The sequence below is a fragment of the Amblyomma americanum genome, chromosome 1, assembly GCF_052857255.1.
Source record: "Amblyomma americanum isolate KBUSLIRL-KWMA chromosome 1, ASM5285725v1, whole genome shotgun sequence".
Taxonomy (NCBI): Eukaryota; Metazoa; Arthropoda; class Arachnida; order Ixodida; family Ixodidae; genus Amblyomma; species Amblyomma americanum.
The window spans coordinates 553,789,006-553,816,726 of NC_135497.1; the positions used below are offsets into that span (position 1 = coordinate 553,789,006).

The 27,721-nt window shown below is 48.2% G+C and overlaps 1 protein-coding gene across 2 annotated transcripts in view; it reads left to right on the forward strand.

Annotated features, from left to right (window-relative positions):
• Nucleotides 1-27,721, forward strand: part of LOC144116335 (parafibromin-like) — a 198,262-nt gene that overhangs the window by 23,619 nt on the left and 146,922 nt on the right. For both annotated transcript variants that reach the window (XM_077651082.1, XM_077651081.1), the window contains exons 6-8: nucleotides 3,955-4,040; nucleotides 7,566-7,776; nucleotides 14,867-14,968. In XM_077651082.1, the coding sequence (XP_077507208.1) occupies nucleotides 3,955-4,040; nucleotides 7,566-7,776; nucleotides 14,867-14,968 (399 nt within the window). The remainder of the gene's footprint in view (nucleotides 1-3,954; nucleotides 4,041-7,565; nucleotides 7,777-14,866; nucleotides 14,969-27,721) is intronic.

The following is a 27,721-nucleotide window of genomic DNA, read 5'->3' on the forward strand; positions in this document are numbered from 1 at the left end:
GAAGCAGGCCTTCAGGCTCGGGTCTACTTTTTGCCTAATTGCAATTTCGCCCGGTGTTACGCTCAAGCACATCGCAACAGGAGTAGAGAGCGGACGCTGCGTTGCTCGGTCTGTCGCTTGAGCTCTTGTCTCCACTGCCGACGAGAAACTGACTGCACCCGTCTGAGCTGTCGCAGGCCTTTCCTCCTTTGAATGTTCTTCAATGTCGAGCATCCTCCACTCAGGATCGGGGTCTTCGACACCTCTTGCACCTGTAATGTTCCCCAAGATGAGATCGTAGATGGGTTGGTCTACGCATTTTGCCCATTACCTGCCCAGTATAATATGGTGTGGACACTAGAATCCTTGCTTCAGGAAGGTACCTCACTGTGCTATCTACAAGAGTGACGGCCGACGCTTCCCCTGTAAGATCCTCGTCCTTCACCAGGCTTCTACAACCAAGACTGTGTTGGCTTCGCTGTCTCTAAACACCAATATAGGACGGTCTCCTATTTGCCCAACCACCACTGGGATTGCTGCTTTCGACTTGGGTGTTTCACTCACTGCCTCATTTTTCAGCGGCGTTTGCTCTCCTTTCAGCTGTGGAACTTCGGGTGGTGTGAGAAGTTCTACCCTTGAGTCGACAACGCATGCAGCTCGGTCCTGAGTTCTGTATCGGCACTCATCCAGAGTATGACCCCTCCTCTTACAACCTTGACACACAAACTGTGTTTTCTGGGCAGCGCTACTAGTCCGACAGTCAGCTGCACGGTGTCCCACCTTGCCGCAGAGATAACACCTTACTGGCGCCTTAGATGCACTGCCATATGCTCTTGGTTTTGCCGCATCTGTCTCTAAGGTCTTTTGGGTTTCCTCCTTTGCCTTACTCAAGTTTTTTAACCCTTGAGCCTCGAGGAATTGGTCAGCAGTGTCGGCGAACTCTTCCAACGAACACAACTTTCTTTCCTTCAGGAATAGCGCCAGCTTTGAGCTGCAACACGCTAAAAATTGCTCTGTGACCAGCTTGTCACGCACACCTTCAAAACTCTTTTCTGTGTTTGACATATCAAGCCACCTATCAAAATAGTTGGTCAGCCTGCAGGAAAACTGCTTAGCGGTTTCCGAATCCTCGGGTTTCGCGGTGCGAAATCTCTCACGAAAACCCTCTGCCATAAGCCTGAATCTTTGGAGGAGTGCCTTTTTGAGTTTCTCGTAGTCCATGGAATCAGCCGCAGGCATCCTTCCAAACACATTCAGCGCCTCTCCGACTAAACACAGTCTTAATGCCGTGGCCCATTCATTGCGCTCCCAGCCTTGCCCCAAAGCTATCCGCTCGAATCGTTGCAGATATGCGTCCAGATCATCTCTTTTGTCATCGAAAGGAGCCATCAGCTTCCTTGGACAAACTCTGGCCGGTCTAGGAGATTCTGTACCCGCTAAGGAACGCTGATCATTGTCCGTGATCTCCTCATATCCTCCCGCGAGATGCGCCTGTTTCCACAAAATAAACTCCTTCTCCCGTTCTATCCTTCTTTTCTCCTGTTCTTCTGCCTTGTGAGCTCTTCTCTCTGCCTCGCGAGCTCTTTTCTCTTCTTGCTCTTCCGCCTCACGAGCTCTTCTCTCTGCCTCGCGAGCTCTTTTCACCTCGCGCTCTTCTGCTTCACGAGCTTCTGCGCGTGCTTGCGCCCTTTCCTCTCTCTGCCTCTTTCCCTCCTCCTTATAGAGATGCATCGCCTCTTCCTTGCTTAACCCTAGCTTGAGCGCCAGTTCTAACGTTCTTGCCAAATGCATCCTCTCTGCCGTCGAGAGATCGGAAAAATCCGAGACAAAGCAAAAAGAAAAAGGAAATGTATCCTGGCACAGGCTCGCCACTTATCTTTGTCACGGATCTCTCCGGAGAACACTCGGACCGAAAGAATGGACTAGGCGACGGGTGTACCGACACAAACGCACATTTAATACACCCTACGTGGCACACACACTAGAACACAAAACTAATACAAATCACAAAGACTATAAATACACACGACCCGGGCACACTGCTACTAGCGTCTACTACTAGTGTTCTACTACTAGCGGTCGGCGTTCGTGCTCACGGTTGGTTCGGTGTGGCTGCGGCGTTATATGGATCCCGTAGCCGGCGTAGAGGCGGCGTTCGCCGTGCTTGGGCTGGCGTTGCTGGCGGCGTTCGACGTGCTTGGGCTGGCGTCGCTGGCTGTGTCGAACAAGCTCCCGGTCCAAGCGCCCGTGGAGGTGATGCCGGTTTTGTTGGCGTTGGGGGCACCACCCGTATGGGTGGCAACAGCGCTGGAGACACCCCTGGCCGTAGCAGGTGGTAGCGACCTCCGTTGACTCCCCAGAACGGGCTCAGGCACGGCAGGAAGTCCACGATGCGGAGTCGTAGAACGCGAGCTCACCGGAGCAGTAGCCGGCGTCGCTCTCTTCCAGCCGATGTGTCCCTGACCCGCCGGAGCCTCCGCTTCTCTGCTGTTCCCCCTAGTGCCTTGCTGTCACTCGCCCTTTTATAGCCTCGGTGTTAGTCCAGCCTTGTCATCGTCTTCTTTTCTCCACCAATCATCTCTCTCCACCACGCCGAATGCTTCTCCACCAATCATCTCTCTCCACCTCACCGAATGCTTCTTCTTCCTCTTCTTTATTCTTTGGTTAATTCATGTCCTCTTCTTCACACCATTTTCCTTTAAAATTTAATTTAAGCTCCTTAATATATGTGACAGGGTGCTAATGCAGGCTTGGAATGTGCAGAATTGACCTGAATGGAATTGAATTGACATTCCAAACTGGTCAAAAGGGCGATTGCCAATCTATGCTTTCAAAGTGCCATTTGTAAATCTTGTCCTGATTTGATGTGCAGTATTTTTCAGCAACAGTGCAATAGGTTGTCGCTCGCTGGCTACCCTGGTTATCTGCTGATAGCTGTTGCAGAATCACCATTAAGAAAGGTAAACGTGAAAAAACAAGCTGCTGCTCGTGCTGTCGGAGAAGAACGGAAAAAAATTGCTGTTGTTTCGTATATGCACACTCTGTACCACAATGAAGCGTATTGCTAAGCGGATAGAGCCCTGATAAGTTAGGCTGTTCAGGGTTAACAAACCAGAAAGTCACGTCCCCAAGGGGTGCAAGTAGAAGCACAAAGTCCCCTTTGTTGAATGTGAAGAGGGTGTGGTGTATCAGATTCCGCTATCGTGCAGGAAACAGTATGTAGGACAGACAGGTCAGTGTTTAAATGACCGCCTTCGAGAGCCCAAGCGCTATGTAAACCACAAAAATGAACAAGATGGGCTGCTTGTGGCGCATTGCAATGACCGGTGGGTACACCGTTCATTGCAATGGGTAAAAGCTTCCCCTTTAGAAAGTGTTGTGGAAGTGTTAGGAAGCGTTATGGTTAGGAAGTGTCTATGTTAGCACACCCCTGTTGTTAATCTGTCCCAAAAAGAATTTGTGTTCATTCGGGCTCGACGACATCACATGTCTGGTGATATCATAGCAATGCAGTGTGTGTATATAGGTGTGTTTCTTCACAATAAAGTTGTTCGAAGTTAGCACTGTTTGTGTGCCCTCTCATTCTGCGTCCTTGTTGGGCGTTTTTAGGTCAGAACCAACAAGCCCAAGTTTCTACCTTATTGCAGGTTATTTATTTTAAATACTGCAGCCCCATTCGGGGGCTATAGCAGGAGTGGATTGTATGAAAATATAGTACAGTGTAGAATTTCATGCACATGAAGATCAATAATAAGATATAAACGCACACGCAACCACAGTAAACCTTGGCATTCCAATTTGGAGGTGCTGAACATTTGCTTGAAGCCCTTTTAATGCACTTGGTGTTGGTGGGACTCTAGCATCGGTTTGAGTGAACCAGTTATTCTGTACTGATGTGTAGCAAGGTGGCTGTGTCGAGGGGCAGTCTGCGATTGTGTAGCCCCTGAAACCATGGTAATTATGCATATGGCGCAGGAGACACAGATGCAGCGTGCCAAAGAACAGTTCTCGGCACGCCTGGATGCCCCCAAAGAGGCCCCTGTGGTCACCGAACAAATAAGGTACTAGTCTCATTGTAGTGCACGCCATGGCTATTAACGGTGTTGACAAGCGTGTGTAGGGAACCCAGATACCTAATTTTGCAGTTATGAATAAGCATAGAAGGAGTGGTCACGCTTGTGTCACTCTTGTTGTGAATATGATATGCCTCGCAGAGAACAAAAGTGCCACGTGCATGAGCACTCCTGTGTTTATCCATGACGGCGAAATTAGGCATCTGGATTCCCATCAGTAACGCATTCTGTTCGGGACACTGCTGGTTGTAGATTGGGTGTATGTCTTTTTCAGTAAACCTCTGTGTGGTCTTCTCTTCATCTTTCGTCCGCATTGCGCCGTACCGCCTGCAGTCATGTACAGTTGAACCTCGATATAATGAAGTAGTACTTGCCGGAAAAAACTTCGTTATATCACGAACTTCGGTGCATCGAGGTTTTTGTTTTTCAGTGGTGCAAACAAAATCAAGTATTTCCAAAACCTTCCCGCTCAGCTTTACTTCGCCCACATGTGTTTGTGAAGATATTACAAGTGATTTTAGAAGAAACACCAAGCAAAACGAGCAGCGAGAGTAGTCCTGTAAAGCTTCATTGCCTCGAAAATCGCATATCAAAATATCGGAGCCGAGCCGCTCCCCATGGCACTGCGCATTTATGTTACCCTATACCTCTAAGAACTGCGGATATTTTGAAATCTTGACTGATAGCTAGAGGTAAATGCCGCCACTGAAGAAGCATCGCGAGCTTCGCACGTTGCTACAGCGACTGCCACGAAGCGGGCGCACTGAATACGAAACCAATCAGCACTGCGGAAGCTCATTAAAGGCATCAAAAGCAACCATGCCAACCATCAGATGCCCTCGCGGGCTGATGGGGACAGGATGTGCAAGCAGGAGGTCCCCGCAAAACAGCGCAGCCGGTTTGGCTTGCTTTGTGTGCCATGTCGTATAGCATGTTGCACAATTAAACGCGCGCTGTAGAATGCATCTCACAGCTAAACCGGTGAATTGTTGAAGCTCAAATTTCGCACAGAAATGGAACGGCAGAATTGTTTATACCACATTTGTTCGGGATACTACCTGAATCAAAAACTGTGATGCTATTGCTCCTTGTTCATTTTTTGTCATTCCAACTCGTGAGCAGGCTTGTGTAACACTGGAAGTAAATTCAAGCAAAGAAAGCAGGAACCATACAGCAGTTTTTGTATGCCTCACGTGACCTGAACGTGTCTTGTACATCATAGCCATCACTTGGCTGTTGAAACCAAAACCGAACCTGCATGAGAGAAAAAAATTCAATTATAAATTATTTACCACTTGCTGGCGCAATCCATTTGGCTGTCTGTGTTTCCTAATGGGCTGTGCATCATTCTAAAGAGAACAACACAGCTAAAATTTGTCGCCTCAACTGCTGTGAACTGAAAACTCCAACCCCTAGGAATACTGTATTGCTGGTTTGCGAGGCCAACTTTCAACTTAACACACCGCTAAACCTAATTGCAAAAGCTAACACCAAGCGAGTGCGGGTTGTTGGGCATTTAGTGGTTTGTATTTCTGTTTTGGGCTCTGTATATGGCAGACCCATGTGTGGTGTGCTCACTTTTGCCTCTAAATATTTCCTCTCAGTGTCCGCTTGTTAACACGAATGCCAAACTCATGGAAGCAGTTTGATTGTGATCTTGACACACAACATGCACTGTGGTTGACATTTGTAAGTTAGTGATCTTTTTTTCTGGCATTGTCATGGTTATGGTTCCTGACATTATCATGGTTCAATGGAAAGGGGAAAAGCAGCTGATGAGGATCAGGTAACAGGAGATCTGTTGAAGGACGGAGGGGAGATCGTGCTAGAAAAACTAGCCACCCTGTATACGCAATGCCTTATGACCTCGGCCGTACCAGCAGCTTTGAAGAACGCAAACATTATCTTAACCCATAAGGAGAGAGACGCCAAGGACTTGAAAAATTACAGACCAATCAGCTTACTATCCGTTGCCTACAAGGTATTTACTAAGGTGATTGCTAATAGAGTCAGGGCAACCTGAGACTTTAATAAACCAAATGATCAGGCAGGCTTTCGTAAAGGATACTCCACAGTAGATCATATTCACACTATCAGTCAGATGATAGAGAAATGCGCAGAATATAACCAACCTCTGTATATAGCCTTCATTAATTTTGAGAAAGCATTTGACTCTGTGGAAACCTTAGCAGTCATACAGGCATTGCAGAATCAGGGTGTAGATGAGCCTCATGTCAAAATAATGGAAGATATATATAGGAACTGCACAGCTACCATAGTCCTCCATAAAGCCTGCTATAAAATTCCGATAAGGAAGTGTGGCACGCAGGGAGACATGATCTCGCCAATGCTATTCACTGCCTGTTTACAGGAGGTATTCTGAGGCCTGAATTGGGAACAGTTGGGAATAAGAGTAAATGGAGAGTACTTAAATAATCTGCGATTCACTGATGACATTGCCTTGCTAAGTCACTCAGGAGGTGAACTGCAAATCATGATCAACGAGTTAGACAGGCAGAGCAGGACGGTGGGTCTAAACATTAACATGCAGAAAACCAAAGTAAGGTTCAACAGTCTAGCAAGGGAACAGCAGTTCACAATTGACAGCGAGGGACTGGAAGTGGTAAAGGAATAGGGCAGGTAGTGACAGCTGATCCGGATCATGAGAGGGAAATAACTAGAAGGATAAGAATGGAATGGAGTGCATATGGCAGGTTCTCCCAGATCATGAGTGGCAGTTTACCAAAGTCCCTCAAGAATAAAGTGTACCACAGTTGTATCTTACCGGTACTCGCCTACGGGGCAGAAACGGGGAGGCTAACGAAAAGAGTTCAGCTTAAGTTAAGAACAACGCAGCGAGCCATGGAAGGAAAACTGACAGGTGTAACGGTAAGAAACCGGAAGTGGGCAGAGTGGACGAGGGAACAAACGCGGGTTAATGACACCCTAGTCGAAATCAAGAGGAAGAAATGAGCTTAAGCAAGGCACGTACTGCGAAGGCAAGATAACCGCTGGTCCTTAAGGGTAACAGAGTGGATTGCAAGAGAAAGTAAGCGTAGCAGGGGGCGGCAGAATGTTAAGTGGGCGGATGAGGTTAAGAAGCTGGCAAAGGACAGGGTTCATGGGAGAGACATGGAAGAGGCTTTTGCCCTGCAGTGGGTGTAGTCGGGGTGATGATGACCATGGTTCCTAGCAAGCACATTCAAATCATTTGGTGACACTGTTTGGTACTGGTGTGCTAGGATGTTTTGCTCTTTGATGGGCAAGATTTCCTTGGCATATTTTCCACCTGACAGTGATGGCATGTTCTGCAGATACCTGCTCTTGAGCATGTTCTCAGGGCTTGGATGATCCATGAGGCCCAGAGAAACACCCTTTTCCGCACTCATTGTTGGGCTGAAAGACCGAATCTTGACTTTGCTCTCCGGTGTTTGAGGAGTTGAGTTTTCAAGAGAGGCGTCTTATTGTCGTGTGTGTGAAAACGAGGCACAAATTTTCATTTCCTCCTGCCAGGTCCCTGTCTGAGGCCATGTCCGTGGAGAAGATTGCAGCCATCAAGGCCAAGCGGTTGGCCAAGAAGCGCGCCACCATCAAGGGCGATGACGACCTGGGTTTAGCTGACATGCAGGGCATCCTCGAGTACGACGTTGATGTCACGCGGGATATCGTCAGCCGTGAGCGTCAGTGGCGTACACGGGCCACTGTGCTCCAGAGTGCTGCAAAGGTATGTTGGTGAGCACTGCTGCTGAGGCTGACAGGGCCCATGCACAACCTTGCTGGCTTTGCAACCTTTTGTCACATATTTAGTCTAGTCTTGCTTTAATGGAGACCACTGTTTACGCATTGCACACTTGTTGCGTTGCGCCGGTGTTTTTGATACGGGTGAGCTATTTATAAGGATGTACCGGAAAACCTGGCTATAATATGAGTTTTTTTTTTTCCTCTTCGGCTTTTAGAATGTCAAATTTCTGCTGCATGTTATATCCTGATCCAAACAATTTCAAGCCCAAATTTGCAGGTCTGGATTTGTTACATTCAGCACTCCTCCCCAACACTACCCTCATTGAAGCACGTGTATTTGTCAACTCTGTATAATGAAGGTGTACCGGCAGTTGGCCTTGATATAATGAACCTGCTGCACCGACTGTCTCTTAGCTTTTTTGTTCAGACAGGTTTAGAAATATTGATGCAGGGAACTTGCTAAGATGCATGTCATCGCTTCTTCCCAACCTTAAGGAATGTAGTAAGGTTAAAATTATCATCCCGCCTATCATATAACTCGAGATACAGGATTTTGAAGCCGACACTTCAGAAACAGGAATACAAGCTTTTCTTGCCGTTTCTAAAGCGGTAAATTTAAAACCTCATGACTGAACTTCTGTGGTAGGCAGGGTGATAATTTTACCCTTATTGAATTCCTTGATGTCAAGACAAGCCAATGGCAGCATTTTGACAACTAACATTTCTTGAAAGCTGTCTGAAGTTAACTTCCATAACATATTACACAAGGGCACTAGGGCTTGTTTTACATGTAATTAAATGGCATATTTAGAATCGGCTCACAAAAACGCATGTTTGCTGAAGGTGTAAGAATTTATCATGATTAATAAAATTTTTCTTCTTTGGCACTCTTCCCCCTTCACTGAAAAACATGCGTAGTAGTTTGTGTTGTTCTTTTTTGTGTGTGTTGAGCCTTGTGGAAAACCAACAACAATCTCACATTGTTTGTTATAGCAGAGAATTTGTTCTCATCGTGAAATGAAATGTCGTGCTTGCCATGCCTGAGCATGTTTTCCCCGTGCTGGTACTGGCTCCAGTCGTTTAGTTACGGAAGGGGTGACTCAGGCCGATTAGAAGACCCTTCTGCTCGGCTTATCATATGCAGGTGAAGGTTTTTACTTGTTGCTTGCAGTAAAAGCTCGTTAACTCGAAGGGGACCAGAAAATTGTTCCAATTAAGCGAAGTTCGAATTATCGAATGGGTGCCAGAATGAGCGGTTTTAGTGCCCCGCCTCGCGGGCAGAACCCGAAGCAGTTACTTCTAGACTCATTATCGCGAGCTGGGCACTACTACACGTTTGTGGCGGGCATATTCTGAGAATTAAGGGTGGGGGGGAAGCGGGGATCAGATCGTGATTTTCGCGAGAAAAATCGATTTTTGAAAATTACACTTTTCAGAATCTACAGCATCATTTCTATCTTGTACTGAAATATTTCACCGAAAAACAAACTCTAAGCACTAAAAATAAATATATTTGTCGGTGCCGGCATCCACACATCCGCCCGAAATCGCGAAAAAGCCGCTAAGTTCAAGGCGCGACTGCTCGGATTTCCCGCCACGGAGCACCGCCATTTTGGTATCATTGGAAAGCCCGACTCTTTGACTCTTTGTCCCAGCCCTTCCCTTCCTCCCCTGCCAGCCAGCAAGCGCACAAAAAAAGAAAAACCGGAGGGTGGGAGCACGGAGCAGCCAATGGTTGCCGCGCCTCGATTGGCTCTGCGCCGCGCCGCGTTGTAAGGCGCCTCCTCATTGGCCGACGCCGCGGCATAATGGCGGCTGAGGCAAGGAGCGTCTGCTTTTGTCCGCTGCTGGGAAGCCTTTCTGGCCTTTCCTTCCCTTGTGTTTCGATGACTTCGACCACGTGTAATGGATCCGCGCACGTTCGAAAAGAAGTACCGGACGAAGCATGCCTACGGGAAGCCGAAACGCAAGCCCGTCACAGCATGGAAGAAGCAGCGATTGTCAGCAGGTGGTTCGGCCGAGCCGAGCGTTCGTTCAGAAACGGCGGAGTACGCGCCCAACGTGCTGTGCGATCTCTCGTCCAACGTGCTGCGGTATCTTGCGCCGAGTCGAGCACCAGCCAGCGATAGTGAGACAAACCATGATCTTTCGCCGTTGAAGCGCGGGCGCAATGTTACTTCACCGGTGACGATCGACATGCCAGTGAGTCTCGCCGTACGCGAGCGTCCCGCCATACGCGAGCGTCCCGTCGCAAGTTCGTCCAGCTCGTATGCTGGACGTATGCTGTGTAGTTCGTATGCTGTGAACCTCCTTTGTTTTTGCTGTGTGAGCACTCGCTGTTACAGTATTGGTTTACAGTCGCCGACCGAGTTTTTGGACTCGGTGGGACCCGGTCAATGGTCTGAGTAATCGAACAGTCCGAAAAATCCGTTAACTTCAAAAAAAATAACTTTTCTGTGAAAAACCGGCTTTCAAAATTTCGAAAATCACCACTCCCCATGTTCCGCCATATACAAGGGATAATATTTGACTGTATGGAGCAATAGTCATGCTTTCGTCATCTCCGCGCCCTCTCATGTCACAATACCAGACAGCGCGACGCGGCCGCTACTCATGCCGCGAACGAATGCACCCGCCGCATGAAGCGAGAACAGTCAGTTTGCATGGGGCAACGACGCTCACGAAGACAGAGAGGTAACCCACGGGAAGATGCGAGCTGAAGCCAGCACCTCCAAATGCACCCAAAACCGGCGAATCGGTGCCGAATGTGACGCGCTGCCTGCGTTCGAAGGAAGCACGGTGCGTTTATCGTGTTTAAAGATGCCCAAAGTTTGGTAAAGGACTGGAAGGTCAGTGCCGTTGGCACACCCGTCAGCTGTGAAGCCCATCGTGCACTTCACACCTGACAACCTCGCTTCTCACTCAGACAATGCATGTATGTGTGAAAAGACACACACTCGTGCTTATGGCAGAAAACGAGGAGTGGGGTTGGCCTGATTTCATTTCATTGGTTGATGATTGGAGGACAGTCTCCTCGTTTTCGCCGACATGAAGAAAGAGAGAAGGGTAAGGAAAATGCGAGGGAGGTAGGGGGCTGACGGCAAGGCCCGTCGTGAGGCCGCTGTCGACGGCCACGAGGTCGCAGTGGTGACAGCAGCGGAATGCAGTGACATATCTGCGGTGTGCTTGGGGCACTTACAAGAGGATGATGATAAAAGCAAAACCAAAGTTCAAGGCGAGTGCGTCGTTCCCATCACCCACGAGGTGGTTGGCGTGATAGACGTGCTGGGGCGGCTCATGAGCTCACAAAAGATGCGCGTGACGCTGTTGCTGCTGGCGAAGAAAGGGCAGAAGGAGCACTTCAATCACAAATAAAGGCTTTTCCTGGCAGTTATCTGCAGTGCGTTTTTGGCGCTGAGCATGCTAGGAGGCAAATTTCGATGTTGCGAAATTTCAATATTACAGTAGCTGACGGGTAATTCGGACCCCAATAATTCGGACTTGTAGGATATTTCGGACCTCGATGAGGCGTCGTCAGTCACCTCATAGAAGCACATACATATTCGCGACGGATATTTCGGACATCAAAAGTCCGAAAGTTAGATTTTTCGGACTAATTTCAGTCGCCTGCTGGCCAAAATCGGCCATCTTATCGGCTTTTCGCCGGCGCGAAAGGTGCCATCTTGGATTGAGGTGGATTTACGCTTCAGTTGGATTGGCTTGACGTACTTTCGATACCTCATTGTTGCCAGTAGAGGTCCCTGCGATCTCTGACACTTCGAGGTGGCAGCCGGATTGTCATAGCCGTCAACTTGTTTTTGTCGCTGACGTTGTCGCCGGCAGTTATTGCTTGTCCCATACGTTGAAAATTGGTTGTTGGGGGAAGGAAATTGCACAGGAGCTATCTCGGCCGGAAGGAATAAAGGAGGGACTGAGAGAAGGAAGGAAGAAAGAGGTGCCGTAATGGAGGGCTCCGGAATAATTTCGACCACCTGGGGATCTTTAACATCCCACAGCACACTGGCGACTTAGCGTTTCATCTCCATCGAAACGCGGCCACTGCGGTCGGGATCCAACCCGGGTACTCCGGATCAGTAGCCGAGCGCCCTAACCACTGAGCCACCGCGGCGGGTCTCGTACGTTTGCCATTCGTCGTTTCGTCACTTGGGTTTCTCTGACCGCGTCGACCGAGTAGCGCTCAGTCTTCACGAAGTTAACATCCGTGCGCCGTTTTGTGATTGCGTCCGGCGGTTCCGCCACTTTGAACGAAAAGTGCCTTATCTTTGCGTGTGTTTGACAAGCGGTATGGTGCACTCGGGTTGTGGACAACATGGCCCCGCCGGGTCCGTCAGAGAAGCGTGGGAAGTATTCCAACTAAATGCGGTGACCTTGCTGTCTAGTGTGTACAGTGAAAGCACAACTTTGGTGCAAATACAGGGTCAAATCGTCACCAGCAAGAGAAATTTGTCGCGAGGTGAAATCGGTGACATTTTTAAGCCGATTTCATCTCAATAAAATGGTTTTTTTGTACTTCACGGATTTTTCGGACTGTTCGATTATTCGGACCATTTTCTGGGTCCCTTCGAGTCCGAAAAATCGGTCGGTGATTGTACCAAGTAAACTGCCGATTTTACCGACTTAGTTAAATCAAGGTTTAACTGTATATTTGAGAGGGGAGTGGCAAAAATTGCAATACATGTATACAACAACCAGAAAAAAGTAATGCAATATAGAATAACACAAAATTCATACAAAGAGAAGTAAAACAAACAAAAATATCAAAGAACTCGTAAACAAAAAGTAGCACGAGTTAAACACTATAGTATTGCATGTATAATCGCATTTTTGATATATTTTTGGGTCTTCAGTGCACATACAGGCTGAAGGTAGGTTGTTCCAGTTGTTACTTGTCTGAATGAAGAACGTGTGTAAATGTTTTTATGTCTGGCAATGTGGTATGCTGACTTGATTATGATCGCAGCGAGAGTAGATAACATGGCTGGCCGGATCCAAACAGCGGAAAGAGCTGGGTTGTGATGATATATTTTGTGAATTAAACATAAACGAGAGATTTTCTGTTAGATATTTAGTGGCATGTTTAAAGTACTCTTTATTATGGTTTATGCTAGCTGACTTGTGATAGTCGAAAATGAAATGGACTGAAAGATTTTGCGTGGCTTCAAGCTTGCCGATTAGTGTTGTGTTATATAATGCCAAATAGATGATGCGTGTTCAAGCTATGAACCTGCATAGGTTGTAATTAACAGTAGCTTTAAGGATGATGGTATGGAAGGGAAGTACCTTTTGAGATATCCTAGTGTAGAATTGGTATTGAACATTAACTACTCAATATGTTGTTTCCAGTACAAATTTCTTGTTATGGTGGCACCAAGGTAAAGGCATGGTATGAAAAATTCTAGAGCACTGTTATTGAGATACCGTATTTCACGATTGTAAGTCTACCTATTTTTTTTAATTTGAAAATCCGAAGTGGGGGGGTCGACTTACAATAAAAATGAAAACATCGCACTATAAGTAAAGGCGAGACAAACGAGATATCAGGCATGCTACAGCGTGGTTGTATTTTTGCTGCGTGGCTCTGTCGCATCGCTCTTGGTACTGGTCTTGAGCAGCTGCTATGTCAACGCGCAGAACTGGTATACCCTCCCCGCGCGCGCGGGCGGCGGCCGATGACGGCTATCGATAAACAGCAAACTGGCACCCCACATGTGGCTGCTGACTGCGGTTGCTGATAAGCGGCCACGGCCCGATAACACGATCGCGTTCTAAAGGAAGCTCAAGTGTCCAACAAGTTTTCTTTTTACTTTCAAATGCACGCTCGGCGCTCAAGGGAGCGTTGATAGCTGATGGAAGGGCCGCTGTTTCGCACTATATGTAAAGGCGAGACAAACGAGATATCGGGCATGCTACAGCGTGGTTGCATTTTTGCTGCATGGCTCCGTTGCATCGCTGTTGATGCTGGCCTTGAGCAGCTGCTATGTCAATGCGCAAAACTGGCTCACCCTCCCTGCGCGCGTGGGCGGCGGCTGATGGCGGCTATCGATAAACAGCAAACTGGCACCCCACACGTGGCTGCAGACTGTGGTTGCTGGTAAGCGGCCACGGCCCGATAACACAATCGCGTTCTAAGGGAATCTCAAGTGTCCAACAAGTTTTCTTTTTACTTTCAAATGTACGCTCGGCGCTCAAGGGAGCGCTGATAGTTGATGGAAGGGCCGCTGTTCCACTAGAGGCGCCACCCCCACTCGGAACGGCAGCAGTGCCGGGGAGTGTCGGTAGCCGACGAAAGAGCCGATGCCATTCACGCTTAGTTTCTCTTTGGCTCTGACGCATTTGACTACTGCTGGCCACGTATCACAAGTTTTTAATGTAGTGCTTCGTCAGTCATCATTTGTGCTCCAGCTCCGGCAAGCGTCCGGCGCTCGTTCACGGCTACATTCAAGATGGCTGCCATTCTTTACGCCGAAGAAATGAACACCTGCCCTCCGGGCCGCAAGTTCGACATTCCCAACGGGTGATACAGGTGTGGCAGCTGCAGCTAGGCAAAATTTTCAGCGGTTCCACGCAATGCCGTGATGTGGCTGTTTGCGAAGTGCGGGAATTCGATGGACGACAATGTTAGAACGACGTGCTGTGGTACCGCAGCAGCGGTCACGACGGCAGCGCTAGTGAGGACGATGGCGCAAGTGTGGACGAGTAGTCCAGTGACTAATACAGTTTCGTTTTGGAATGTGCCCACGCGCACACCCGCACGCGGCAGCTGATAGCGACTGGCGGTAAACGGAGGCCGCTCGATAATGCTATCGCATTCAACTATCCAAGGCCAAGCTTAAACAACCCCGGAAGTTTTTTTTATTTTTCGGAAATGTGATTTGGGGGGGTCGACTTACATTCGAGTCGACTTACAGTAAATCGTGTAAATACGGTAGTAGTCATTGCCTGCTGAATGCAAGGGGCTAGTTTTGACTGATAGCTATTGTGGCCATTTTTCAGCTGTTCTTGAAAGATGGTGGCAGAAAATAAAACCTGCCTGTTTTCCTCTCCTCATGCAGAACTTCGCCAAGTCCATCTTCCCGATTCTGCAATCGATCAAGATGCGGGAGGAAGGCGTCACTGCCAAACAGCCAGCCCCTGAGCCTTCTCAGGCACCCAGGGTAATGTTTAGTTTGGATCCAGCAAGTGTAGGCAACGGCGGAGTGGTAGTATGACATAGTAGGCTGGTCAGTGGAGATGCTTAGTGTACTGCCCCTGTGTCGTGCTTGAATACTGCTGTAGCAAAGAGACCTAAGTTAAATCGGACTACACCCACTGCAGGGCAAAGTCCTCTCCCATGTCTCTCCAATTAACCCTATCCTATGCCTGCGAACTTCCTTATCTCATCCGCCCTTCGGCCGCCCCCTGCTACGCTTGCCTTCTCTTGGGATCCACCCGGTTGGGATCCACCACAGCGGTTATCTTGCCTTCGCATTACATGCCCAGCCCAAGCCCATTTCTTCCTGTTGATTTCGACTAGGATGTCATTAACCCGCATTTGTTCCCTCACCCACTCTGCCCGCTTCCGGTGTCTTTAGTTACACCCATCATTTTTCTTTCCATGGCTCGCTGTGCTGTCCTTAACTTAAGCTGAACGCTTTTTGTTAGCCTCCATGTTTCTGCCCCGTAGGCGAATTGCGCTACTATTCGATTATAGGTGAGTACCGAACTATTCGATTATAACGCGAGGCAAAAAACTCGTGTTACATTCAAGTAAATACTGTAGCTTGATCGCTTGCTAAGTGTTCATACAGGGACCCTGCCTCCGGGGTGTGTCCAAATTACCCGGTGTACACCCAGCAGCGTCTGAGTGAATGAGCGCCTGATGCCATAGACTTACCTGGGTGCCAGCCAGGACCACGTTGGCAGCTCGAATTATCCGGATTTCCAAATTAGCGAGGGTCAAATTGATGATATTTCACTGTACAGTGAAACTTCACTTCAACAAACTTCAAGGGGCCTCAGGAAAAAATTTGTTAAAGTGGAAGTTCACTCAGCTGAAATAAGTATGTTGCAGCTTGTTATCATGAGCCAAAGGAAAAACGGGGTGTTGAGATGATATTTCAGGTGTGTGTGTGTGTGTGTGTGTGTGTGTGTGTGTGTGTGTGTGTGTGTGTGTGTGTGCGCGCGCGTGCGTGCGTGCGTGCGTGCGTGCACGCATTCATGAAAGCTTGGACACCATGGCTCAATTCACAACCACTGCAGCCCTAAGTGCACAAGTGCCGAAAAAAGTTACTGCATTGTACGCAAGGCACTAAGTAGAGGAAATCCACTCGCAAATGAGCAGTGACAAATGTGTGTGTATACACACATACATATATATATATGTGTGTATATGTGCGTGTGTGTGACACACACACGCACACACACACACACACTTGTCACTCTGCTCATTTGCGAGTGGATTTCCTCTACTTAGTGCCTTGCGTACAATGCAGTAACCTTTTTCTGCACTTGTGTACTTAGGGCCGCAGTGGTTGTGAATTGAGTCATGGTGTCCAAGCTTTCATGAACCTTCTCTGGCACAACATTTTCTAAGCACATGAGTGCTTCTTTAGCAGAAATTTTTAGTGCTTCCTCTTCAACAGTTGGTTCTTCCTTAGGTAGTGCACTCGCTACAGTCTCTGAGGGTCCTCAAAAGACCTTGCCGATAATTCCTTCCAGCCACCAGTGTCGTGCCCTTGAGGTAGTGCCTAGAGCTGCTTTCTGCCTATTGGTGACAGTCCATCAAGCGCCTGTGAGCGTTTCAGCCGCCTGGCTTTCTCACATTTAACAGGATGCACCTTTACATTTTCGATGATACCAGGAGGGAGAAATTCCACTTGATTGTTGCTGAGACATGTGCTGACTAAGTGGTCCGAGCAGTTTTCCAAAAAAATCGCGATTCTTTCTGGAAATCTTGTTCACGCAGCATCCAGGCCTTTGAATTATGGGCGTAATCACTTGGGAGCATGCAAGCCCTTTAAGAAACAAGCACGAACCAGTCAAGCGTGGCAGAACCACCTCCGCATTGCTCCTTGCCATCGCTTCCCTATGCTGCTGTGCTACGAACGCACACCCTTTGCTTCCATTTTCTAGTCCTCACTGCACTTTTACTGACACCTTTCTTAGCAACCCGCCCCTGCTCCTTTCTGTGTCCATAGCCAGTCTTACTTTTTCCGTGCGTGCCGCGCACTTTGCCTCACTGCGTCAAGGTTTTTGAAAAGTTGGCTTCTTGCGGCTTTCAAGCTTGGTGGTAAAGCCACCTCAAAGAGCGCCGTTGTATTTGGTAACCTCGCTATCCTAGATTTAGTGTGTGCTGCGATGTCATAATTCCACGGGAAGTACATCACCATGGTGAGATGCTCTTTACTATAGCCGTTTGTTCGAAAAAAATCTTAACCCCCAAAAAATGTACGTTTACGCACAGTGCAAAGGACGAGGATAAGACCGAACGCCCTCGTCCTTTGCACTTTACATAAACATGATACACCAACTAGCTCGCACATCAACTCTTGTAATATCTATGGAAGGCGAAATGGGACCACAGTTTCAGTTTACTATATCCGAATTTTTACTGTAATAGAGTTTACTATAGCGGGATTCTCCTGTAATTTTTATGCAGTAGAACTCCTCTATAGTAAATTTGCTGGGACCTTAAAAGATCTAGCTGTCGCGATGGCTCAGTGGTTATGATGCTCAGCTGCTGACACAAAAGGCGCTGGTTCAATCCCAGCCGCAATGGTCAAATTTCTATGGAGGCGAAATTCTAGAGGCCCATGTACTGTGCGATGTCAGAGCTCGTTAAAGAGCCCCAGGTGGTCGAACTCATCTGGAGCCCTCAGTACTGTGCCCCTCATATCCTGAATCGCTCTGGGATGTTAAACCTCATAATTAAAAAACCTGTACTATATCAGCGTCTTTACTGTATCAGTTATTGGTGATGACATGGCTCTGAGGATGCTGTCTGGTAATTTGGCTACTTATAAACACAGAGAGTTGGTTGAGTAAAGAAACGCTTAGAAATATCTTTCATCCTGCTCTAATCATCTCATTATGGTGTCACATCGATTTTTTACCGTATCAAATTAACTGTATTCTGCAGGTAGGTTGACCCTGTGTTGGGTGCTAATGTGCATGCGCAGAACGCAAATGCAATTTACGTCCTTGGGTGCGCGGGCGACTGAAAACCGCCGAAATAGCATGGCCCCCTAGCGCCAGATAGGGGTGGGGGCCGCTCGCCTTGCCACCTAATCGTTGCTGCTGCTTCATTGTGTTTGCGTTTGAGGCAAATGAATGGCACACACAGCTTTTTGTGTCTCAAGATGCCCACACCACCAGCAATAAAACGCTGCAAATTTTGAGATTATCATCTGGATTTGGACAGCTAATAGCGTGAGCGAATACAGTTAGACCTGGATGTAATGAACCTCTATTTAGCAAATTTCTCGATATTATGAAGTTTCACAATGCTCCAATGCCGCCAGAACTCCATGTGAAGGAGGTGTTAGGCGGTTGACCTTGACGTAACGAACTTGCTATGCTGACTATCTGTTAGCTAGTGCTGAGGTACTTCAAATTTGGCAGAATGATGCATAACTTTCATAATGATAACACGAACTGCCGAACTGCCACGATCCCAATGACTGACCGCTGTTGGCACAGTGTGTAGTTCTCCAGTGCCATAGGTGTATCTGTGTAGCAGATGCAGCAGTCTCTGCTGCTTTTGCTTTTGAGACGTTGTACCGCGTGGCACTACAACAGTTCACGCTCAAAAGTAGTAAAAAATAGTAAGATGATTATAGAAAAAAAAAAATATCAGTGATCGATGGGTCGACCTGGTGGGAATGTGGGAGCATACTGGATTGCATGACTTCCATTGGCATTTCTTGGATGCAACTTTGGCATGATACTTTTCCGTGGCTTGGCTTTTTGCTGCTCTCCGCTGGCTTTATTGAAGGGACACTGAGGAGAACCCTATCAAAATTTTTTTGTTAGCAATATCTGATAGTGCGGCATTTCATGGCTTTGTTGACGCTTGTCCGGGAGCGAAAGATGCATTTATTTCAAGGAAATTTGGATTCGAAGTTGAAAAATTTTTTCCCGACGCTCCGATTCAAACTTGAGAACTCTTATGACGACACGGAGAACTCTTATGACGTCACAGAACGGAGTGACGTGAAACGTGACGTAAACGGGAGACTCTGTGATTTCTGGCGGCTAGCGGTGCGGTCTACCAGCCGCCAAAATGAAAGCTACCGCCACTGCACGTTGAAGGCATCTATCGGGGGTCGCCACCGTCGCTTCGTTTACGTTTGCACCGGCGTCTTGCCAGCGTTACGATGGATCCCGTTCCCGAACCCGACAACGTAGTTCTCGCAAAAACTCTGGCCTGCATTTCAGCGACCTCAGCCCACAGAGCGTGCGATGCTTTTGAGGGAGCACGGTTAGGTTAGGCGCCGGCGGGTGGTTTCCCCCTTCCTCAGAGAGCAGCCGTTGCAAACTAAATATCATAACCCCAGTGCGGGGAGTTGCGAGGGGTGCGTTGCGCCCATCGGAGGCTGGCCGGGGCTTTGGGGCCAACGGATTGTGATTCCTTGAACGGAGCGGTTGCACGGCGCAGCAGGCAGTATCGAGGTCTCCCACGGTTGCATGGGCCAAGTTATTTATTTATTTTTTGCCACAAAAAAACAAATGGGTGCTCGAGGGCGGTCGCGTTTAAAGTCGGCGGCTTGAAACCAAAGCCGGCGCACGACGCTTCAACGGCTTCCGCTTGATCCAACGGGTCCACTGGATCTGGCTCTCTCGCCAACTTGCATGTACCTTCAGATATGTACTGTGAATGGATTAAAATAGCCGAGCTCGAAAAGAACAGCTCCGCCGAACTGCCGCAGCTATTGAATATAACGCGCACCTTGCCGTGGAGCCAAATCAGTCTGGCCGGGCTAGCGGCGGCTGGCGCACTCGGCGCGAAATAGATACATGCTCCAATCTCCCCGCCAATGCGGTCAGAGTGTGCCGAAGCCTCCGAACGCGTCGGCGGTCAAGCGCAGTTGGAGTATAGAAGGTCTCGCTTTGACCGACGTGACTTTGCCATGCAGGGCGCCGCAGCATAACCGCTGCCTTAACAGAGCCTGCGCTTAACCGCTAACCAATGTATTCTTCAGCGGCGGCATCCATGGGAGCCACTGAAACCCCCCGCCCACTCACTAAATAAAAGAAAAGAAGTCCGGTGCCGAGGTTCGGAATCGAACCAGGGCCTTCGGCGTTTGAGGCGGAAACGCTACCGCTTCGCTACGACGGCTCAAGTTACATCCGTCAATAACGGCGCATCTAGTGAATGCACTCTTCTGATGCAGAAATCTCCGCACTTTCGCTAGGTATATCCTGGCCTAACAGAGCTATACCATCAGCAATTTTTCTGTACTGCCTTGTACCTTGTCTCCCGTCCCTAATAAACGATTTCCATTAAGTAGTTTGAAGTTGACTGGCACAGCCGGGAATGTTTAGCTGGCGAGCTTGCGAATACACAAGTGCTGCCTTGTACGATCACCGACCATCGTGCCATCCTAGCTTTTCATCGACCGTGACGATCATCTGACAAGCCTTAACAGGCTCCTTCAAAGGTTAACTAGCACTTGAAGCGGCACTTAGAGTTCCTCTGCTGTTCGGCACTTGTAAATCGAAGCGCGTCAAAAACAAAACCACGGGGCACGCAAACCTCATAGACGCGAAGCGCCATAACAAATCGAAACTCTCCTGGCCCCCTATGGCGCCGCCAAGCATCCGTTTTCTTTGCTTCCAACATTCAGGTTGTCTTTTGCCTGCCTTCCTTGTGTGATAAAAGTGCACCATTGGTTTTAAAACAAAACTTACTTCAATATTGATCTGCGCAACCTACCTTTGTTGGCCTCAGAGATTCGCGAAACCAAGTAGGATGGAAAATTCCTCCAAGGTGGCGTCTCTTGTCCTATGGCGTCACCATGCTTGTACTTGCGAGATTGGCCTGTGGTGGCGATACCTGTAGTTTGGTTCTTGCTATTTTCTACCTTACAAGAGCTTTGTTTTCAGTAAGAGCGGCGTTTTTGTGATCAGGAGCTGGTATTCTATCGATACAAGCCAACTTCAATTTCTCCTCAGTGTCCCTTTAAGCTCGCCGAGCGCAACGAAGGTCGGCTGCACTTGCCTCAGCACTCTTCGTAGGAACTGCTTTCGACAAATCAGCAAAACATGCCATCAAAGCACACATACAAGGTTTATTTAATGATGAGCGAATGGAGAAGACCGTGCAACACATTCCTTTTATCCATACACACACCAGCACACTCACTGCACTTCCGTCCTCATCTGTGGAAGACGCACCTTCCATGGGGCACCCTCCTTTGCGCTGCATTCGCCCTCCTTCTCACATCCGACACATTCCCCCTTTCTGCTCTTCATTCCTCCTTTCCACACTCCTTGGCCTCAGTCGATGGACACTTTTTCCTGATGTGGCCCCTCTAATGCTCTTGCATTAAGAAGACAGGGGCGAGCAGTGCTCGGTTGCTTGTGGGATTCCGGTGCCCATTGCTGTCGAGCGTCAGAAAAGAAGTAGGGATGGTGGAGAGCGCCAGTGATGCAGTCTGCTTCCTCTAGCAACCAAGGCGGGCAGACTGAGAGCACAAGTGTGCCTCAGTGCTCACGCTGACCCATCGAGGCACCCTGGTGTGCTCTCCTGCAGCCTGGCTGTGGTGCCTCCGACACACCCAATTTCCCCATTCTCTCCGCCCCACTTGTAGCGGCGTTGTGCGAGGAGGTGGTAGTAGCTGCTGCTGCAGTTCCGCCATCAGCGCGATCGCAGAACTTTTCTCGCATTTATGATTTGGAGTAATAGGGGTTTACTATGAACATATTCAAGGTCACTTAACATACCGTAAAAACCGGACTATAGGTCGACCCTCCAACTAACCAATTCTAAAAATGAAAAAAATCTTTTTCAGTGCAAAAAGTACCGAAAGACACCCTTACGTTGAAACAAATGTGACTCGACAGGTTGCACAATGGTGGTAGTATTTATTTTCATTTAAATGCTGCTCGTATGTACACCCGGCCAATTTTTTTAACAGTATCGTGCGCCCACCGACCCGCGTGTTTGTTTCTGGCACACAGAAGTACAGCGCCGTAGAGCAAAGCCCTTCCTCTTCATGAATCGCCGCACCCAGGATGGTGAGCCCTTGAATTGAGCCCTTCTGAGTCTGGAGGCACTCGCGATCTCTACCGCTTTCACGCAGATGCATTCGGCAGTCACAGGCAGCGATCTTGCACGCAGTGCAACCTTTCCTTCCTATTCTGGATACGCTGCGGTCCGCCCACTAAATGATGTTTTCTTCTGGTTGCTGCAAGTTGTAATACGCAGCTTCTGCCTCCATCAGTACTGAATGCTCTTTTCGGATACTCCAAATTCGCGCTGTGCCGCCAGGTTGCCGTGAGCTTCCGCGTACTCAATCGCATTTTTCTTGAAGGCGATGGTGAATTGCCGCCGGCTTCCGCTCATTTTGAAACAAAATGTGAAAAAGCAGCCTTTAACCAAACAACGGAAACGCAAAATGGCGGTGCGGCGCCACACTGCTGCGGATGGCGATGGTGATGGAGGCTGTTGACTTCAGCCGCCCATTGTTGCAAGACTTCCGTAGTCTTTCTGCCAATGACTGGTACATAAGACGGGGTCGACTTTTCGCCATGGCTTTTTGAAAAAAGTTCGACCTGTTACAGTTTCTACGGTACATTTACAGTAAAACCTCGATAATTCGAAGAATTTCTGCGGTCCAGTTATTTCTCATGTAAATTTGACTGGAAGATTCGATGCGGTGGCGTGCACCAGCCCGGTTAATTTGAAGGTAGAAGAATGTCCGATTTCGTTGCAAGCTGATGTCTCCTCTGAGCCACAAGGCAGCGCAGCCTGTGTCTGTGCACTTGTCTCGTCCTTTGTCCCCTGCGCTGCTGAAAAACAGCGCAGCAGAGCGATGCCTATTAGTAATGCTGAAGGTAGCGATATAAGCGTCCCAGCCCCAGTACTCTCAGCACAAAACCAATCGGTACGGCTTGCAGACCGCAAGAGCACGCGCCTGCAGAGAAGGTGTGTTTCACTGCAACACAGGTGTGGATGCCAGATTCAAAGCAACGTGCTCTCAGCTCTTCGTCAAGGCACGGTCGGACTGGAGACCGCGGTGCATGTGCTTGTCGCCCCTCTGCAGGCTGGCCGGGTGGCTTCTAGCCGAGGCGCTGGCATCGAAGCATCTCCCACCCCTAAGGGTCGTCGTACGATCGTTTCGGAGCGGCTGCCGCCAGGCCCGCTTCGCCAGCGGGCCGCCAGTTTTCGGCCGCCAGGCGGACGTGAGGCGGAAAGGGGTTGTACGAGATCACTTTGGCGCTTGCGAGCGAGGCGGATGGTCCCAGCATTCCTATTGGCGCGCCCGGCAGTGCCTATCGTCTAATCGCGTGCGGCGGAACAGGCATGTATGCTTGTAGCAAAACATGCAGATACCTTGCAGTAGAAATTGCCCGTGTTTATTTGTTTATTTGTTTATTGTAATACCCACAGCGCCACAAGTGGCATTACAGTGGGGGGGAATAACACATCATACAAACGAAAAGAAAGGTAACAAAGTGCAGCACATACAATGCAACCATGATGCAACAGAAATACAGCCTAAAAACAGCATTCACAGAGATGAGAATAAATCACCTGACGTAATTAATACCACCTCTTCAGAGAGCCGGTTCCAATCTCTTATAGACCTAGGGAAAAAAGCATATTTGTACATCTCTGATTTACAGTTAATTTCCTTAACTTTTAATTGATGGTCACGACGTAGCGAAATATAGTTTGGTGAATAGGTGTACAGGTCACGGTTTATGCCAGTATTGGAATAGTAAATACTATTTCGGCGTACTCAACACATCCGTCGTGTCAACGTTTTTTTTTTTTTTTTTGCTGCGGGATTTTCGTCGAAGGTACAATTGTGGTCGGCTGTGATATGGCATGCATCTCGGTGCGGCTGACTCCGCTGCCGCGGCTGACTCCAACGGCAGCGAACCAATTCTTGTAAAAACTTTGCAACATCGCAGGAGAGCCTGATCATCTGAAGCGATGCTGTGGGAAACGACATGTGGACCATTTATATCCAAGAGACCGAAAAACGCGTTGCATCGTGATCGCAAACTCCTCCTTGTTCTGTCGCGATGTTTTCACAACGGTCGACGATTTGCCAAAATAACAGAAGGCTGCCCCCTCTGAAACTTAGGCTACCCTCAGGATTTCAGAACGACGATGCGATTCTTATTGCGAATTCTCGATAGGGTCAGGCCACAGTACAGGCTGCTATCAACCGACCATAATTATAATCGGGATAATCACATTTTTCAAATAGTCAAGATTACATACTTAAAATTTTTAGTCAGTTATTCAGAATTGCACACTGCAGTGTTTTTGCACTGCTGACAGAGCAAAAAATAATTGTACTTGCAGCCTCTCCTAAGCATTTGCACAGTTGTTGTCACTTTAATATATAAACAACCTCCCCCACAACTACCTACAGTCAGCTGACTGTTAATGCAAAAGACATGGTTATCTATTCAATATATAAGTTGTGTGTGTGTGTCTGAATTGTGCTTGCATTAAAAACTCACATTTTAGCACACTGCTTTCAAACCAAATGCAAATGCACATGAGAAATTATGACTTTTCCAGCTATTTGGAACATGTAAAATCAGTTGTAATTAAAGCAGTTCTGCATTTTACAGAACAGTGACAATGCAACAATAGCGACTTATTTTTGTTGTTTTTCAGTCCATTAATAAAGCCAAAATAGAAATAGCACTGTGTGGCTGCAAAGGGCTTTAGACGTGCATCACTTGGCTATAGTGCAAGGCTTTATTCTGCACAGCGACAGCCGGCCATCAGGTAGTCCTTTAGCATTCCTTCATGAGGTCATATGGCCATTGCACAAGTCAGACTACAGCGTTAAAAACAAGTATGGGAAGTTCTGCTGAAGGCCATGCCATTGTTGCCATGTACAAAATAAGCTGGCATATACTCTGTGCAACTTCAAAGCATTCTCAAATGTCGCTGTGAATGCGAAACAAAGTGGGTGCCTTTGTATTGCATAAAAGTCTACTCATGTCTTTCTATTACTGTATTTACTCGCGTAATCCTTGCACTTTTTTTCCCTGAAAATCAACGCAAAGTTTGGTGGTGCGATAATTATGCGGGGAAAATTTTCAAGCAAATGTTTCGGAGTGTTAAATGCAAAGATGAATGGGTGCAAGATCAGGATTGTCAGGTCCGCAATTGTAGATGTAACGAAAACATTACTTTCAAGCGTAACTTACCTTCGTTATGAAAGTACAGGGTGAACGTAAGCTCAAGCTGCTAAAGCACTTTATTTGCCGCGCGCAACCTCCCCGTCACTACTCGCGTTGCGTACGTCATGCAGGCAATTCTACTCTTCATCAGAGTCCGTGTCGACACTGGAATCGATGGTTTCTTCATTCCGATGCTTCTTCGTCGTCCCACACCAGGTGGTCCTCGGTCGCATCCAGGGCGTTCGAAATTCCTGTTTTCTTGAAGCTTCTGGCCACCATGTTTACATCAATCATCCCCCATGCCTCTGATACCCAGCTGCACAGCAGCTCCACGGACGGTCTTTTGATCTTGCCGCCCGGTGTCAGAGCATGTTCACATTCGGCCATCCATTCTGCGTACATCCTCCGGATGTTATTTTTATATGGCTTGTTCAAAGATACGTCAAGAGGCTCTAGCATTGATGTGAGGCCGCCGGGTATAACAGCCAGGTCCGTGCGCAGTTTCTTGAACTTCTCCCGAACCGACTCTTGAAGATGGCCCCGAAAGCTATCAAGCACGAGGAGCGACGGAAAAAGAAGCGCTCCCGGTCGCCGCCCGCACACAGTCTTCACCCAGTCCACCATAAGGTCCGCGGTCATCCACCCCTTTTCTTGGACGCGCACGTGTATACCAGGGGGGAGCTTTCCTTTCGGGAGGGTCTTCCGCTTGAAAATGACGTTCAGTGGGAGCTTCCGCCCGTGTGCCGTCACGCCTAGCATGACCGTGCACCTCTGTTTTTCGGCACCTGTAGTCCTGACGTGCACAGTCTGAGCGCCTGTCTGTTCGACTGTCTTGCTGCTGGGCATATCGAAATTCAGCGGAGTTTGGTCCGCGTTCCCTATCTGGGAAAGCGAGAAGTTTTTCTCCTGCCGGATCCTGATAACGAATCGATGGAAGTCCACTATTTTCTCTTCATAGGCTGCGGGCAGGCGCTGGCAAAGCGTCGTTCGCCTCCTGAGCGAGAGAGTCCATTGCGCCGCATAAATCGTGTGGCCCACCCATTACTAGCGCGGAAGTCTTGCACCGGGATGCCCTCCTTTCTTGCGATTACGAGCGCCTGGTTCCGTATCAAATCAATCGACACAGCACACCCATCTGCTCGTCGAGCCTTGATATATTCCAGTAAAGAGGATTCGACGGCAGGAAATTTCCCAGTCTTCGGTCCACGGAAGGCCCGGCGCGTCTTACCAGTCGTCTTGAGTTCGTCGTGCTGCCGTCTCCAATACCGGACGCAAAACTCGTTGACGCCGAAGTGTCTGCTGGCGGCGCGGTTGCCATGTTCTAACGCATACTCAATAGCTTTTAGATTAAAAGCAGCTGTGTAGCTTGCGTAGCGTCCCATGGCGAAGCGGCACAAAGAGCACGGTGCAACACGCAAACAAGGCAAGCGGGGCCTACGAGACACCGGAGAGCTGGAGACACCTTCGCAAAATGGCGTAGCGGTGGTGAGTGGATGAGAGGTAGCGGCGGTGGCAGCGGATGATGGCACAGTACCGCCGCCTAGTAGCACGCGCGCCCAACCATGGCAGTTAGTTGTGGCCGCAGTCAATAGATGGCGATCGCTACGACAAGCAGACGGCTCGCGGCAGTAATTTTGGGGGTGCGATGATTATGCGGGGAAAAAAAATTTTCCAATTTTTGATAGCCAATGTGGGGGATGCGAGCATTACGCGAGAGCGAGCATTACGTGAGTGCGAGCATTATGCGAGTAAATACGGTACTATAAACGTGAGATGTGGGAGCCAGTAAAGGGATTACAGGTAGAGGAAATGCAAGAACCAATTTGGAGGGTTTACATTGCAATGGCTCCTGGCTTAGGCTGGGAAAGAATGCTTTGTAAGAGTCAGGGAAACAGGATACAATGACCCTATAATCTGATTATCTTGAGCAACACCAAGATCTCAAGCAGAATTTGTAAAATTGGATTTCCAGTATGAGATCTATGATGTTGCACAATAAAATGAAATAAAAATTGAGCCATTTAAGTATGTGACAGGTATATATGCGTACGTTCTCCGATAAAGCTTTAAAGCAATGTTTAAGAGTTGTTTTCACTCATTAATAAAATGTAGACCGATTGAATGTAAAGGTGACCAGTTCCCAATCTAGCTAGCAATAGTGAGCATTGCTTACTGTTAACTGATTTTTATACCACTCAACGTGTTGAATTTTAGAGTGTGCTATTAGTTGCTGACTATCAACTTCTTCAGCAAAATATACCTATTTCACTGCCAGCTTGGTTTTCAAAGAAAGAAATTGATTGAGGCATGGATAGGCATTAGAAATTTGGAAAAGGCCAATTTCAAGTTAGGCCGAAGAATGCCAAAAAAAAAAAGCAATGATGGCTCTTGTCTTTACTGGTGTCTCTTTGCTGCAACTTGAAGTTGACGGCTTTTGTGTTGAAGATGAATCAACGGCCCTGTTAACACTATCCTGAATATATAAAAGTCACATGAATAAACATGCATTCGTAGCATTCTCACAGACCCTTGTTATGACGGGTCACTCTATA